Below are 17,370 nucleotides of genomic sequence, written 5' to 3' on the forward strand. Positions count from 1 at the left end.
AACACTGGGCCAGATCCTCCGGCCCATACGGACACTGTGCCACACCGCAGGTGGATGCTGGCTGTAGAACCTGGTCCCACAAGGGTCATCCCAGTTCAAAATGGACCCTTTGGTGGCTCAGAGCCAATCATACACACATGCCTTCAACACGCCCTCCCTGCTGCTGTCATGTGGGCTGTGACGAGAGGAAAGAGGACATGTCTGGATGTCCCCATCTTGTGTCAATCCCTAACTGGTTTCAGCCCCATGAGCTGGTGAAAATTAGAGCAGCCCAGAGGCTGCTCCAGCCTGGTGCAGAAGGGCTGGCCCTGCATATAGCAGCCCCAGGATCAGGGGATGCAATAGGGAGATTTCTATGCTCTTGTCTGAAGCCTCCACCCCCAGCATCTGCCTTCTCCTGTGAGCTCCTTGGTGATAGCCACGAATCCAGCCCCTTATTGGTACAACAGCCTCCAAGGAATTTCAGTGAGTTTCTCTCTCCACCGTCCTGTCTCAATGAAGCCTTTGGTGGCCAGCACTGCTGGCATCCCTCAGTCTCCTTTGTATCTGCGCAAAGCTCTCCGTTGAGTCACCGCTTCAGCCGCACAGGTGTCCTGAGCCCCCTTTCCCAGGTAAAACAAAGGCTGTATTTTCACACACACATCTGTGTTTGCACCCACAACCAACACATGGCACATTGGATGCGAACCTGTGTAGCCTGGGCCAACCTGCATTTGCATATGCAAATCAGGTATCAGTGCACTCAGCTCATCCATTACTCTTAACAAGCCTTAAGATCTAATGTAGGCTATACTTCAAAATCCACAGAGCTCACAAGGACTTTCTACCTACCTACCTACCACCGTAGTACCTATGGGCCATTGCATACTATACGTGCATTCTATGGTTGGCTTCTCATAAGAACGGCCATACTGGGTCAGACCAAAGGTCCATCTAGCCCAGTATCCTGTCTTCCAACAGTGGCCAATGCCAGGTGCCCCAGAGGGAATGAACAGAACAGGGAATCATCAAGTGATCCATCCCCTGTTGCCCACTCCCAGCTTCTGGCAAACAGAGGTTAGGGACACCATCCCTGCCCATCCTGGCTAATAGCCATTGGTGGACCTATCCTCCATTAACTTAGCTAGTTCTTTTTTGAACCCTGTAATAGTCTTGGCCTTCACAACATCCTCTGGCAAAGTGTTCCACAGGTTGACTGCGCATTGTGTGAAGAAACATTTCCTTTTGTTTGTTTTAAACCTGCTGCCTATTAATTTCATTTGGTGACCCCTCATTCTTGAGTTATGAGAAGGAGTAAATAACACTTCCTCCTTTACTTTCTCCACACCAGTCATGATTTTATAGACCTCTATCATATCCCTCCTTAGTCGTCTCTTTTCCAAGCTGAAAAGTCCCACTGTTATTAATCTCTCCTGATATGGAAGCTGTACCAGACCCCTAATCATTTTGTTGCCCTTTTCTGAACCTTTTCCAATTCCAATATATCTTTTTTGAGATGGGGAGACCACATCTGCACGCAGTATTCAAGATGTGGGCATACCACAGATTTATATAGCAGCAATATGATATTTTCTATCTTCTTATCTATCCCTTTCTTAAGGATTCCCAACTTTCTGTTCACTTTCTTGACTGCTGCTGCACTTTGAGTGGCAATTTGAAGGTCATTTTTTCCACTGAAGTCCACTAGCATGTTTTTACTTTTTTCTTTTGGCCACAATAGAATTCACTAGCTCCTCCACATTCAGAGCTTGAACCAGCTTCTATCAAAGTCAATTGAAAAAGTCCCTTCCTTTCACTGGAAGCTTGGCTGGGCACTGTGTCAAGTGAAAATAACCTCCTGTTTCAGCTGTATCCTTCTGCTAAGTGGCCATCCCTCTTAAACCAAAAGTTGAATCTCCTTTTTAGGTTGAGTAAGAACCATCATTTCCCCATAATCATAAACATAAACATTTTGACATATCTGCTAAACCTGGTTTAACAAACAAGTCTACAGTAGGAGAGTAGCACATAGGTCAGCTGTCAAAATAAATCCGGTCATAAATGGTTCAGACCGGAACTGGAAAGCGTTTAACCCATTTCAGAATTAATGTGTTGCTTACTTGGCAATAGCAAGGGGTTTATGTAAGTGAATTCCGCTATAAATTCATCTGATGAACTTCCTCTGTGGCGCATTTATTAGAGGAATGACACATCCCTGGCATGGGGGCTGCAGCTCACTGCAGGCACTTTGATCTTACTTCACCTGGGTTACGAGTTCACATCTCAATTATCTTGATGAGTTCGGTTTTGAGAAATGAGAGCAAAGGAAAGAGGTTTGCATGCTGCTGTTTGCTAGGGCTGGAAGTTTCATGGCCCAGGACAAGACTGTTCCATGCAACAAAATATCAGCACACGCCACAAGGAAAGGGCAGAAAAGAAACATTCTGTTAAAAGAAGGGAGAAGAGCGAGTACTGTAGGATCTCCTCTAAATGAATCAGCCAGGAGAGTTCGCCCATTCTAGCTCCTCTTGCTCACTAACATTCAGACTTCTGTTAGCCAACAGCCATAACATTCCTAGGCAGAGGTACTTGGTAGTAACTGTCACAGGACTTCATGTGTGCCCAGACAGAGGGTAGTGCTACACAAACAGGGGTGCTAGAACAATCTGTATAGTGGGGGTGCTGAGAGCCATTGAACCAAACTGTAAGCCCGGTGTATATGATGGAAACTACTCCAAAGTGCGGTAGCAGTCCCAGCACCCTAGTTCCAAAAGGCCTGCGACATGGCCATGGCTGGCGTGGGACAGCTGATCTGGACTCGCGAGGCTCAGGCCGAGAAGTATAAACATGGCTGTGTAGATGCAGGATCCCAGAGCTCAGGCTCCAGCCCGATCCCAGATGTCTACACGGCAGTTTTTCAGCCCTGGAGCCTGAGTCCTGGGAGCCCAGGTCAGCTGAGCCAGGCCAGTGGCAGGTTTGTATCCTTATGTAGACATACCCAGGGAGTACTGCAGGCTAGTAGTCTGAGTGCAGGTGTACACACCAGGAATTCCTGACACTTGCTCAGCAGCCTTGTCACCTAACCTTTCTGCCTTCATTTCTCCATCTGGAAAATGGGTCAAGATTGCAAGTCTTTCTCCTCCAAACACCGATGCCACTCACATTTGACCTATAGGAAAATCTCCTGTAACTGATAGCAATAAAGGGCATATAACACACAGTCAAGCAATTCTGATCCTATCCAGTACAGAGCAGTGGTACACACATACACACACAGAGTAGTCAATTCTTTATAAAGCTTACTTGCCTACCTCATGGAGGAGTGGGAAAGGAGTAGGCCTGATTTGCTATTGCCTTATGCCAGTTTTGCGTAACTTCATTGATTCCAGTAGTATTAAACTGGTGTGAAACTGGAGTAACACAGCAATTAATCCAGGTCAGTGTCTCCAAAGCCTTGTGATGATTACCAGTGCTAAGTATTACAATATAGACAAGAGCTTCAGAATTTTTCTCCAAAATTCCAAAAAGCACAAATCAAGAACTCATCAATATATTTTCTTTCTTGGCCATCAGTAAAGGTAAAAGACACCGACTCAACTGGAAATTAAGGGTGTATATTTCACAATAGACCTATGGATCAAATGCACATGTACATATTCTGACAGGGGAGAGGATAGGTAAGCCGTCGCACAGGTATGTTCAGAAAAGGTAAGAAAAGCAGAGCTATGCAGAATCAGGAGCCGGAGGCATGATGGTGTTCTTGTCTGTTAACTTATGCTGCAATGGCTGCCTCTTTCTTGAGAAATGGGGAAGAAGAGATTACTTGTGAAATAACAATTATGAAAGTTCAGCAATTGCTACAGCTACATATTTACAGTCATTTCTGAGAGGCTTTAAAATATGGGAGATTTCTCTCTCTTCTCCCTTCTTTGAAAATGAGTTCCTGAACAAGATCTGAGGAAAGGATTTTTAGGAACACAAGTTGCTGAGTTATTAGGTCTTTAGTGCATTCTTGGCTAATGGCCACAATAAATCATTTGCAGTTCCTTATGATGGCCTGGATTTGGGCCCATAAAAATAATTGTTAATTACTCAAACAGAGATTCAGTGGAAAAAATGCCCAGAACATGTAACTGCAAAATATAGTTATCTCCGGACTTCTGCATCGGCTGCTTATTTCTGGGATATTAGTTTCCTACCAAAGTTAACATGTTCCCCAAATTGCTAGTTTGCAATTTCAGATGGAGCAGTGCACAGCTGAGACACAAAAACACACTATAGGCCACATCCTATTGGGAATCCCTCCACTGACTTCTCCTGGCTTTGGAGCAGGCCTTAAGGGGAAAGAAAATAAATATTTTAGGAAGCTTTGTTTCTTTAAGCAATTATGCTGCCTCTCTTAGGGCCTGACCTAAACCCTTTGAAATCAATGGAAATCTTTCCATTGACTTTGACGGGCTTTGGATCACACACTTTTGTTCCAATGCAAACTCCTTTGCTCATGTGAAGAGGGCTCTGAGTGAGCACCATCTCTAGCCACAGGACAGCTCAGAGGATGTGACTCCTAATCTATGATAGCTCAGGACCGAGATTTGCTCTCTTGGTTTTGTTACAGAGAATGTCCATTTCCATCTGTAATACCATCAGGTTTGTTCTAGGCTGGTTCTTTGAAGCCAAATTTTGCTCTATTCTTGGGTAGCTCATTAAAATGAATGAGTTGTTTTGGGTTTACACTCAGAGACTTAGGGAGTGTTCAAAAGTGGATTGAACTCAACCTGAGCCTTTCCCTGGACATCAGTGGGCTGCGGATGAGGTCCTTAAACATGGCGGGGGCAGATCAGGAACTGAAACATTTTTGAACATTTTCAACCGTTATGAATTATTGATAATCGTTATCATTTTTATCCCAGGAGTGCCAAGGCAATCGAGAACAGGAGCCCATTGTGCAAGAATAGAATAGCAGCCAATCATACATTGACAGACAGATAGCGTTTGGGAGGGTGGCAAAGCCCTTTGATCATATTGAAGGTGTTGGTGTTGTTTGAGCAATGTTGAGCGGCGTGTAGGGTGGCAGTTCTGTGTGAAGTTTGTTTGTGGAAGATTAGCAGGTGCAAAATTTGCTCTAATTCTTCCCCACCTCCTTATATTGGTTCCTAAAGTTCATCTCATTCTTAATAGAGGCGAGGGCAAGGAGCATAAAACAAATTCTCAATTAATAACTCCAAATTCATAATTGGATCCACTCTACAGTAACAAGACAATGTTTATGCCTGTGATAGGGGCTGAGCAGCCTGGTGAGGAAAGAAAATACACTATCCAGATTTCAAGAGATTATTCATACACAGCAGATAATAAAGGAAAAATGATGTGAAGTTATAAACCCTCATGCTTCAGGGCATCACCAACTCTAACTAATGGGGGTCAGGAGGAAACTTTCCCTATGGAGAGGTTATCCCATCACTGTCTACTGCAGAGTACATGCACTTTTCTCTGAAGGCAGTGGTGGTTGCCACTTTCAAAGACAGGGTAGAGACTAGATGGTCTGATCCAGTCTGGCAATAACTACATTGCTTTGCTAGTGTCTCTAACTGTCTTTCCCCCGTTATGAACTTTTAAGAATTTTCAAACAGCTCTGTTTGGCAGGAATAAGGCCTTGGCCACTGTGTAGTCCTGCCGAACACTGGAACATAAGCCTTTCCATGTCACCACAACGAACTCCAGGCAGCTACGTATTTTTCAGCTGTCCTCTGTACCTGATTCACAGACGTCTGGATGCAGAATTTAGAAGGAACCAAAAATAAGACAACTTCTGCCCATTCTCCCCTAGGTGGATGAATTCCATGTAGGAACCGGGATTCTCTAGGAGTTCTCACCAGCAGAAGTCCCTTTATTCTTTCCTCAGGGTTGGGGTGGGAGGTAGGGACTTAAACGGTGCATAGTCCTTGTGCTGACCTGCTGTTCAGGGGGAATTTTACCCCTTTTGTGAAAGATCACTTTGTAACAGGGGCACATATCCCTGGCAGCCCCTGCTGATGAACATGAGTATAAGAAAAAAGACTCTCAAATGCTGGGCAAAATCCCACAGTCCTTGCTCAGAGCCAAATTCCCACCGCTTTCACTGGGAAGTTTATCTGAGGAAGACTGCAGAGGGAATAGTTCTGAAATCATCTTGTCCTTTAGAGGGGTAGCCATGTTAGTCTGGATCTGTAAAAGCAGCAAAGAGTCCTGTGGCACCTTATAGACTAACAGAAATATTGGAGCATGAGCTTTCGTGGGTGAATATGTGCATCTGACGAAGTGGGTATTCACCCACAAAAACTCATGCTGCAATACTTCTGTTAGTCTATAAGGTGCCACAGGACTCTTTGTCGCTTTGTCCTTTAGAGTTATTAATCGGACTGGTAATCCAATGCTACCTCCATAACTACGGAAGCTGGTTTGCTTATCTCTGCTTTCTGTAATGACAGATTCAGTTTTCCTTTCTTGTCAACCTCCTGGGACAAGAGTTGTGATTTCTGTCATCTAGCCTTTCTCAGCCTGGTCCTGTTCCCTTGATAGGCTGTCCCACACAGGAGTGTATTTATGTGACTCGTAAAACAAGATACCAGCTGGAACGTGCCTGGGGCTGAGAGAACCAGTAGCAAAGGAGCTGCATATGGCGAAATGACAAGTAGAGAACAGGAATAATTCCTTTTTTCTTAACCAAATAAGGAGCATATGATCTAGTCTATTATAATCTATTCTATTCGCTCCTCTGGCACAATGGAGCTCTCTTCAATATGGGTAAATCTTGTCTGTGAGGAAGACAGGAAGTTCCCAGGGGCCGGTTTGACTGTGGAGTGAACTCCCCAAGGATCTAAGGACCATCTCCACTATCCGCTCCAAGTGCGCAGTGCATTTCTTTGATCTGCCATCTCTGACACAATATAGAGCAATGTGCGTGTGCGCAAACACACACACACACACACACACACACACACACACAGAACGAAAACACCCTACCAAAACAATACACTCCCCTGCCCACATTTCCCCCCCTGGTGAGAGGATGAGAGAACAAACAATGTGTGACTGACGTTAGTTACGGTACTGAATGCCCTCCGGGAAGACACTCGCACACAACAGCGATGAGCGCAGTAAAATAACCTACACACAACAGAACTGGTGTAAATCAGTGTAGTTCCACTGACACCAATAGAGCTATGCCCATTTACACCAACCGAAAATCATGAGAACAACCCATGGCGCCTGTCACTAACCCACAACCAGTGGGGCAGATTCTGCTCTCTCATCAGCGTAACCCTATTGACTCCTGATTCACATTGGTGCCAATGATGGGAGAGTCAAGCCCATTGGTTTACTCTGAGTCTAAAGCAGATTTACCCCTGAAACCTGCCTCCCAGCCACTGCTGAACTCAGAACTGACACCAAAGGGCTAAGAAGAGAGTCAGGAGTGCAGTACATGGCCAAACAAGGAATGGTGAAGCACCAATGGTTCGAAAGATTGAGGAGGAATCGTATATAAATATTTTTTGAGATAGACAATAAAAGTTGGCGTTTTCCATGATTTCCACGAGCACTTAGAAATACAATAAAGAGGCGGATAATTTCATCAGCACACGCCCCGAGCGATGACATTCGGAAGCACCGATGTAAAGTGCCTGGAAAATGAGATTTACATATGAGAAAAGTGGGTTTCAATCAGCATTTTTCGGTGTAATTAAGTTCTCGTTGTTTTATATTTCCCAAGTGTTTAGTTGTTTTCAAAGTACCGTACTTCCCCCGCCCCCCCTTAAATGCCATATTTATGGAAAACCTAGACCTAGGAAAGAATTGCTGTCCACTTAAAAGGGAAGAATGTTTTCTCATCTGCCAGTGTAGAAGGCCAGCTTGGTACCAGCTGGCTAAAGAAAGCTGCAGAAACTAACTGCTTGGCTTTAAATCACAGCAATAATAGAACAGGCACATAAGTGTTCCAGGAAATGGCATGCAGATGACAACCAACGGAAAAATAACTACGAAGAAAATGTCTTACCCAAATTGGGATCATATTCACTTATAAACCTCTTGGTTAGAAACTTCACAGTCAGCGCTGTAAAAGGTGAAACAAGGTTTGTTTAGTCTCCGTTTTGTTCGTGTCTATGCAACTCAGCTTCACACCAGTAGCAAGTAGCTCTTGCATCCGCGCGGAAAGGAAAACGAACAAACTCTCCCTTGAGAAATGGTTCATGGGCCCGTTTAGTTCTGCTCATGAAATCAAAACATCCCTACACTTATTCTTTCCCTCAGGGTTAGTCCCAGAGTTCCCATCTGTGCAGTGATACAAACTATTACCCAGTGTATTTGTACACACTAATTTCACTTTTGCTGAGCTGCAGCACACTTTCAAAGGATCACTGATTAGATTTCACTAACACAATTCCCCTAGGAGTTTCTCAGAGATGGGATCTGAGCCCAGGACTGGGACCAGCAACTTCTACATTCTAATCCCACTGCTAACACTGACTAGCTGAGCCTGATGGAGACTGGCATAAATCTACAAGTCAATGGCACTGTAGCAACATCTACCAGCTGAGGATCCGGCTCCAGGATTCCTTTCCTCCAGTGACCCCACCCACAGAAAGATTTAGCCCAAAGTTTCTCTTATCGCCAGGTGTCAAAACCAGACCAGTCCTAACTTATTACACCTTGCAACTGACCACAGCCCAAATAATGGCACTGGGCCCTCCTAGCCCCAGCCAGCTTGAACCAGACTGAGTTTAAAATGCACAGTAGGTACTGCCGGGAAAAGCACAGCATCATTTGGCATTTCTGAGTTGGACGCTTGTTGTCCGAGGACATAGTCACAGGCCCTCCATATAATCGGAGTGCAAAGCTATAGGGAGGCTTGGGGCAGAATAAAGTCATTTGCATTAACTAAAAATTATGGGATGGCTTTTCTCATGTTTATTTACTTTATGCAACATTGTACAGACAGAAACATATGGAAGATGAGTGGCCGTGCTTTCCATGTGATAACTGTGGTCATCATGTTCTTCTGACTGCTCCCCTGAACTCTGCCTACCAATCTAGCTCCACCAGGCCTTATGTTACCCTTCCAAACCCTCCACGAGGCACCAGCTGTTTATTTTTTAAAAACAACCTACCCCTTCTTCCTTCAAATGTGGAATTTCCTCCCCTGCCACCCTCCAATTACTCTGCTCATTTGCCACTGGAGTCTGCAGATACTGACCCCTGCCATGCAACAGGGGCCAGGATATAAAGGCTGTGATTGGGCAATGCACTTAAACACCTGTTTTGCCTTCAATCCCATCCCTATTCGGCAAAGCTCTCGAGGCCTGACCCTGCAATGCTGATGGGAACAGGAGCCGGAACATTGACTACAAAGAGCACAGGCTCAAGCCCGTAAGCAGGTGCGGAGAGTTAAACCTGTGCTTAAGTGCTCTGCTGAATGGAGCTAGGGTGACCAGAGGTCCCGATTTTATAGGGACAGTCCCGATATTTGGGGCTTTTTTTTTTATATGGGCTCCTATTACCTCCCAGTTCCTGTCCCGATTTTTCACACTTGTTATTTGGTCACCCTAAATGGGGCTGAACGGCAGCCTCTCCGCAGCACTCCTGTGCCGCTCACAACTTTCTCGCCATGTGCAGTGCAGGTTGGGCAGTACTCAGTCTGCACTCGTAAGAGGTCGCGAGGCTGACATCTTGTGGCTGGAAACGGGACCTTTCTACCACTGGCGAGAAGGTGGCTCAGCTCCCAAGCCTGGAGCTCAGAAAATCTCTCCTGGGGCAAGTATCAGAGGGGTAGCCGTGTTAGTCTGGATCTGTAAAAGCAGCAGAGTCCTGTGGCACCTTACAGACTAACAGAAGTTTTGGAGCATGAGCTTTCGTGGGTGAATACCCACTTCGTCAGATGCATTTTGGGCATTTTCAGATGTGTTAGCTACAGTTCTTCTCCTCCCTCTCCATGGCCTGCATGGTCAGACCTGCTGTACGAAGGCCTCTGGCTTTATGGAGGTGGAGTTACACAAAACACACACCCAATCAAATTGTTGATAACTCTCTCAACCAGCTTTCCTGCTCGGTAGCCTACGTATTACCTGTGGGGCGGGTACTACAAAGGGTTTACTGGCATTCCTTTGAGACGACCTTCATAACTCTCTCACGGCTCAGCCACTCGTATGTAACACAGCTACCCCCAACCTACTGCTCATCGTTTTATACCACGCTGCCAGCCATTATGGCAGAGAGTGCGACCAAGTACACAGGACACTGGCTGGCGCTCCGGAGACCTCGGATCTAGTCCCAGCCTGGACTGTGCTCTGCTGCATGGCCTTAGACATGTAATTTCCCCTTTCTGTGCATTAATTTCCCTGTCTGTAGAGCTGGGAGAATGATACTTCTCTCCTTTATAGAGCACTTTGCAATCTGCGGATGCAGAGCACCATATAAAGGGAGGCAGATAACAGGGTTAGTATCATATAGTCTGTATAATATATGAAAGGAGAAAGCTCTATTATATATTGGGCACTTGGGACTGATCCTGCAGTCCCTATTCCCATAGTTGAAAATGATTTTTAGATTGTAAGCTGTTTGGGACCGGTATTGTCACTTAGCATGTGATTGTACCATGCAGGGGCAGCTCTAGGATTTGCGGCGCCCCAAGCAGGGCGGCACGCCGCAGGGGGCGCTCTGGCGGTCGCCGGTCCCGCGGCTCCGGTGGACCTCCTGCAGACGTGCCTGCGGAGGGTCCGCTGGTCCTGCGGCTCCGGTGGACCTCCCACAGGCACCGGAGCCACCTGCTGCCCCAAGCGCGCGCTTGGCGCGCTGGGGTCTGGAGCTGGCCCTGGTACCATGCCTTGCACCATGGTACTACAAATGATAATCAAAATCCAAGGGTGTTTTGTCTGGGTAAGGAGAGCAAGATCCACCCTGATATTGAGCAGATTCATTTTGCTGCTTGTTATGGGTTGAATTTCATACCAGGCTAGTCTGTTAAGAGCAGCCACCTCTATACCCGCTTTTCTCAAAGAATGCAAGAGACATTTTAGCCAGGAAGTGGCAGGGATTCAAAATTCACACCGGGAGCATTGTGTTGATGAAGAAATGAGTTCGCTTGAATCAGTTAACTCAAAGAACAAAAGGAATGAATGAAAGTCTAAGGTCTTTGCAGTTCTTTGGGGTTGGGTGGACGGCAGAGAGGATCAGATGTTAATCACAATTAGAACAGAGCAAAACATTTTCAGTGAATAGTAAAATAGAGAAAAAATGCATTTTTCAGAATAATTTTTCTGAAATTATTTCGGCATTCAGGTCAAATTTGAATAATCGTTTTGACTGAAAAAGAAAATGTAAAAGGAAATCTGGAAAAGTTGAAGCGGTTTTTTTTCCTGATCATTTTGAAACATTTCATTTCGACTTTTTGATTCAAAATGGCATTTTGTTTAGAAATTTGGGTCAATTAAAAAAAAAGGGGGGGGGGAACCACCCAAAACAAAACACCAAAGTGAATTGTTTTCAGGGGAAAACCTCCCTGAAAATATTAATTTCAGTTCAAATTGGACCAAAATGTATTATTCACTCAGTTCTAGTCAGAATTGTTTAAATGCCAACATGAAGAAAATGCCATTCCAGAGAGCAGCAATTTCCCACTACAGATTCACCCAACTTTCCCCAGGAGTTCTAGGAAACCTCTTCAGGAGTCATATCCTTCTCGCCTTGCACATGTGTGTAGACTTCAGTGAGAATAACTGTAGGGTGGTGGAACAGGCTTTGCTGGAAATTTGACTACATACTATAGAGTCTACCAGTGGCCAACAGGCAAACCCTATTGAGTTTATGCGTTAGCAGGCAGTGTAAATGCAGTCATCATGGTTACACTAAACAGAATCTAAAGGTTTTGAGCTGTAGGTCCAACCCAGCAAGGCACTTAAGCACGTCGTAACTTTAAGTGCATGGATTCTTTCTCCATGTATCATGGGGCTCTTTCCACAGTTCCCATGTCAGCGTGAAACAGACACAGAGAGCTCCCCTTCCTTTGAGACTGGAGGTTTCAGAGAAGACACCAGATCAATCCCAAGGAATTCACCTCCTTCCACTATACCTCTGTCCCTGAAAATGACAGGCAAGCAGGCATATGTGTCCCCATCTCAACCACAAGAGATAAGCACCACACATACACACGTTGTTGGTTTCAATAGGGCGATTCCCGTGCTTAAAGTTAAGCATGCACGTAAGCACTTTGTTGGATCAGGGCCTTAGTTCCGATCATCACAATTTCTTCTCTGTGGGGTTTCACCCACCTGGAGAAGGAAAGGGAATGAGGAAAGTTCTGTTTGCCAAAGGCAGCTCTCCTCACCTGGAAGATTCCTGGGCCACATTTTATACTGTATGGGCCACGTGGGTGTCTGGTCTGACTGCTGTGAAACCAGCGAGATACGTTTGGCCCTGTGATGAATGCTCAAATGCAATGGAGTTCCTACAGAACTACATTTGATTTCACCCAGACAACTCCCCCGGAGAGCTTAGCACAACTGACGTTATTCCAGTGGAAGCTGTGAGGATCCGCCACGTTCATAACATTCAGCTGAACCAATGCCATGTTAGCAGCACTTTGCTATGCTCACCTCCAGTACCAGTGGGCGTTGGCTGTTGGTTCCCTGGGCATGATCATGTGAGGCCTGGGAACCACAGGGCGAGCCCAGGACCAAGGCAAAGCTGAGTCTCTATGGTAAATTCCCATTTATTACCAGGTGGAGCAGCAGGGCAAAGGGTTAACCCACTTGCTTGTTTTACACCCATAGCGTCAAGGAAATAATAGCAAGGCCTAGAACTTATATAGCACGTTTCCTTTTTAGCAGTGTTTGTCAAACCGAGGATCGCGCCCCAATCCCCTGCCCCAGCCCTGAGCCCCCCAAACCTGGAACCCCTTCCTGCACCCCAACCCTCTGCCCCAGCCCTGAGCCCCCCAAACCTGGAACCCCTTCCTGCACCCCAACCCTCTGCCCTAGCCCTGAGCCCCCCCAAATCCAGAGCCCCTCCTGCACCCCAAACCCTCATCCCCAGCCCAGGGCCCTGACCCCATCCCGCACCACAACCCTCTGCCCCAGCCCTCAGTCTCCCTCCAAACCCGGAGCCCCCTTCTGCACCCCAAACCCCTCATCCCCAGCCCCCTCCCACACGCTGAACCCCTCATCCCTGGCCCCAGCTCAGAGCCCTGACCCCCTCCCACACCCCAACCCTCTGCCCTAGCCCTGAGCTCCCCCAAACCCAGAGCCCCTCCTGCACCCCAAGCCCCTCATCCCCAGCTCAGAGCCCTGACCCCCTCCTGCACCCCAACCTTCTGCCCCAGCCCTCAGTCTCCCTCCAAACCCGGAGCCCCTCCTACACCAGAAACCCCTCATCCCCAGCCCCCTCCCACACCCTGAACCCCTCATTCCTGCCCCACCCTGCAGCCCTCACCCCCGCACCCCAACCCTCTGCCCCAGCCCTGAGCCCCTCCCACACCCCTCATCCCCAGCTCCGTTGGGTCACAGGCATCAACATTTTTCTTTAACTGGGTCCTCAGAAAAAAAGTTTGAAAACCCCTGCTCTGTAGATCTCACAGTGCTTCATAAAGGATCAAAGTCCCCACTTTACAGATGGGAAAACCGAGGCACAAAGAAGGGAAGTGACTTGCCCAAGGGCACCCAGCAGCTCAGTAGCAGAGCCAGGAATAGAACCCAGCGTCCCTTGAGTCCCAGTCCGGTGCCCATCCCACTAGGCCGCACTGCCTAAAATGAACATGAGCTGAATATGTTTTACCCCAAGACCTCTCAGCCCAGCCCTGGGGCTCCCTCTTTCCAGCTGCATCTTTCTCTCTCTCTCGGTGACTCTTTCCTTCTCACCTGATTTGCCGGATCCTCTGCATCCTAAGATCGCCACGTTGCACTCAGGCAGCAGGCTGGGGAGGTGACGGTCAGTGGCGCTGGGGGTGGCCCGTGGCTTGCCAAACATCGAGGACATTCTCTTGCCTTTCAAAGAGAGCGAGGCGAAAGCATGGGAGCACCACAAGGAAACCGACCACCCTATGGGGAGGAGCTCAGGTTACAGAGCTCTGTAAGTGCTGAGGGTTATCCTCTCCACCAGCTCCATCACCCCCAACAGATTCTGCAGCACAGGCCCACCTCTGCCTCGGCGGGACGAAAGAGCATGGGGGGGACGTACATTATTGGGGAGACAGGCACCCCCTCCTCCTCCCTCTCGCTCCTTCCCAGTTCTCTGCAGCAAACTCATCTTCAGCACCACCTGCCATTTCCATCCTCCATCGCGGGGCACCACTAACTTCTTCCCAGCCTGAAGAAGCGCACAGCAATAGGGCTTGGGAAATCAGGGCCGTGAAGCGTCGTGGGAAAGGAGCACGAAAAAAATCCCCCATTCTCCTAAGCGCAATTTCTTTTGCATCCTTTAAATAAGCAGCAGCCCTGCAATGCACAGCCTCCCCGCAACACGCGCCTCCTTGCAGGAAAGAATTCACGTTAAGTTTTGCTGTGTATTTCCTGCAATTTCCCCCACCCATCCCGTCTCAACTGAACCCACCATGAACACACGGAAAAGGATGCTTGCTTTGCAAAGACAAGGCTGCAACTGACCTCTACCCGTGCCCTCCCCTCTCGCTATCAGAAATAGAAGATAAATTAGTCCTCTAACCTTGAAATCAGAGCTGGATTTTCATGAGGGACACAGAGAGGATGAGTTTGCTGGGCAGGCTTTGTTGTTTATATCCACAGATCCATGGTTTGCCCCCTACACACACGCTCACACGCACACGCCTCCTCAAGGCAAGGCCAGAGCTGCACCCACACACCGAATCCAGAGGAACGAGCCAGCCACCAGGCACCGATAAGCCGAGTGAATCATTGGGAACTCAGCGTCTGCGCCGTCCCCACGGCTGCTGGCTCCAGACCTCAGCCCCGCGCGTGAATGAATGAGGCAGGGAGGAAGAGAGCTCAGGCTCCCTGCAACTTTCGCCAGCTGAGTCCCGGCCAAACTCCTTGTAAGGAAAGCTGCTGCCTCTCTCAGGCTCCGCTGGATACAATTTCCCATCAGCACAGGGGACTTTCCTCACAGCAAACAAATAAACCTGCCGAAAAGGCCTCCAAGGCTCACGGTGAAAGGGGATAGAAACTCACCAGCTTGTGGTTCCCCTGGGGGTTCTGTATGCTACAGTCCTGCCCCCCTCCCCGCCCTCCCACCGGACACTACAGCATCACCCTGGGCTGCACAGCATCCCTGCAGCACACTCGATACTAATACTTCCGCTATTAATAAAGGGAGGCTGCAAGAAGCTGTTAAAAGGAGAAGGAAAAACCTCTCTAGGAACCCACCCTCTCCTCTTTCCAAGCCCTCCTCAAATCACACGGCTCCCCACGAGCCTATCAACTATTTCAGCTGCCACCCAAGGAAGTGCAGTTGCTCTGTAATAAATACATATGTATATGTGATCATGTCATCTCCTCTGCACACTGCGCCGTCTGGGTCTGCACTACATGATCATCTCTCGTACAGAAACACAGAGAGACCCAGGCAAGATCAGGGCGCTCAGGGTCTCATGGGAAGTCTGTGGCTGCGTTAGGGAGAGACCCGAAGTGTCCTGAGCTGTAGCCCAGTGCGCTATCCACCAGGCTGCCCTTCCGACCCTTAAATCCCTTCTGAAATTTAGCAGCAGGGAGGTTTTGCTTTGGTCCGCAGGTAATGACTTGGGTAATTATGGGGGTGCTTGTCTAAATAAACTCGGAGCATCCGAAGAAAATAAGCAATAGCACGGGACTTGGTTTACTTGGACTGGAAGTGCTGGGGCGGGGGGGACCAGGACCAGGTTTTTGTTATTCATGTTATATCCGGTGTCTAGCACAAAGGGGTCCTGATCTCTGAGTGGCGGCTCTAGGGGCTACCATAACACAAAGAGTGCGTCAGCAGCAGTATTGTCTCAGCTATCTCAGAGGCTTTGGGAAGGGAATCCGCCTGGCCCAGTTTAATAGCTCAGCTGGTGTTTATATATTTTTTCATGTGACAGTTAGTTGAAGGTCAGCAGAGGCCAACTTTTTCCAGAAAGTGACCAAACACAGCTGAAGACAGCAGGTCCGAGTCAGCTCCCCATTAGGCCAGTGAAAATCCAGAGCGACTTCCCTGAACTCCACGGGGTTCCCCCCGACTCCCAGCAGAGTCAGGAATAGAACCCAGGCCCCCTGGCCCCCAGTCCTAGCCACTAGGTCTCACTGCTTCCATTCATTCATTTGCTGTAAGAGATTTGTAGAATGCCTGTTGCTGTAGCAACTGGCTGTTGCTGTCAGTGGCAAAGCTCCCTGCTCCAGCATGCTTTAGAGGGGCTGATGAGTCTGCCAACCAAAGGGCCAGCTCGGGGACAACACAATAAGCAAAACCAAGCAACCCCCCCACTCCTCAAAAATCCCCTAATAATAAACTCAAGCCATTAACCAAAAGCTAAACAAACTCAGCTGGTGTAAATCAGAGTAGGTGGTGTAAACTGAAGTCAGTGTTGCTATGGTGATTTATACCAGATTAGGCTCCGGCCCTGTCTAGTTGGATCACACAGACGCATGTGCTTGCTTGGCGACCCGTCATGCAGTCCTTAGGCCTGGTCTACACCTAAAATTCAGGTCGCCCTAGTGACAACACTCAGGGGTATGACCAATCCCCGCTCCTGAGCACGGCAGCTATGCCGACCTTGCCGTGGCGTGGACGCGGCTGGGGGATGGAAGAATGCTTCCCGAGAGCTAGCTACTCTCGCGTGAGGAGGTGGATTACCTATCGTGAGGGGAAAAATCCCTTGCATTGCTGTGGGCTGCGTCTACACTCCGGGGTTATGCCAGCCTCGCTATGGCACCAGAGCTCCCGTAATGTAGATAGGGGTGGCCAGGTGACCCGGGGGTAGGGGTGGGAGGGGAAAAGCAGTGAGCAATGAGGGGGAGGGGGAAGAGGAGTGGATGGGGTGGGGCCTCAGAGGAAGAAGCGGGACAGGGGAGGTTCCAACACCCCCACTGGAGTGTCCAGTTTTTAAATATTACCAAGTTGGGAACCCTGAATGTAGACATGGCCTTGCTCACACAGGGCTCTGAGGGATTTTAGTGGGAGAGAATGCAGGACTGGGCTGCTGCTTTGCAAATTGCTTTGGGGTCCCTTGGGACGAACAGCTCTCTTTTAATATCCATCGTTACAGCGTTACTATTCTGATTGTCAGCCACGAAAACAAGGGAGTTATTTTTAAACCTGCCAGAAATAGTCTCTGATCGTAACGGTCCTGCCTGTGCCTTGGAGACAGGCTCTGGTGATACTATCAGCTAGATGCGTCAGTTAAGCTCCTTGTCAGTACTGGGAATCCAGAGGTCATGC

At 48.1% G+C, this 17,370-nt stretch overlaps 1 protein-coding gene across 3 annotated transcripts in view; it reads right to left on the minus strand.

The window, feature by feature from the left end:
* Positions 1-15,137, minus strand: part of RASL12 (RAS like family 12) — a 27,862-nt gene extending 12,725 nt beyond the window's left edge. The window contains exons 1-3 of one of the 3 annotated variants that reach the window (XM_044979640.1): positions 14,668-15,137; positions 13,866-14,045; positions 8,015-8,071 (exon numbers count right to left, since the gene is read on the minus strand). In XM_044979640.1, the coding sequence (XP_044835575.1) occupies positions 8,015-8,071; positions 13,866-13,983 (175 nt within the window). In that variant the 5' untranslated portion in view covers positions 13,984-14,045; positions 14,668-15,137. The remainder of the gene's footprint in view (positions 1-8,014; positions 8,072-13,865; positions 14,046-14,667) is intronic. The other 2 variants (XM_044979639.1, XM_044979641.1) reach the window with 2 other exon arrangements.
* Between the last annotated feature and the right edge of the window lie 2,233 nt (positions 15,138-17,370).

Source organism: Mauremys mutica, chromosome 11, assembly GCF_020497125.1.
Source record: "Mauremys mutica isolate MM-2020 ecotype Southern chromosome 11, ASM2049712v1, whole genome shotgun sequence".
Lineage (NCBI taxonomy): Eukaryota > Metazoa > Chordata > Testudines > Geoemydidae > Mauremys > Mauremys mutica.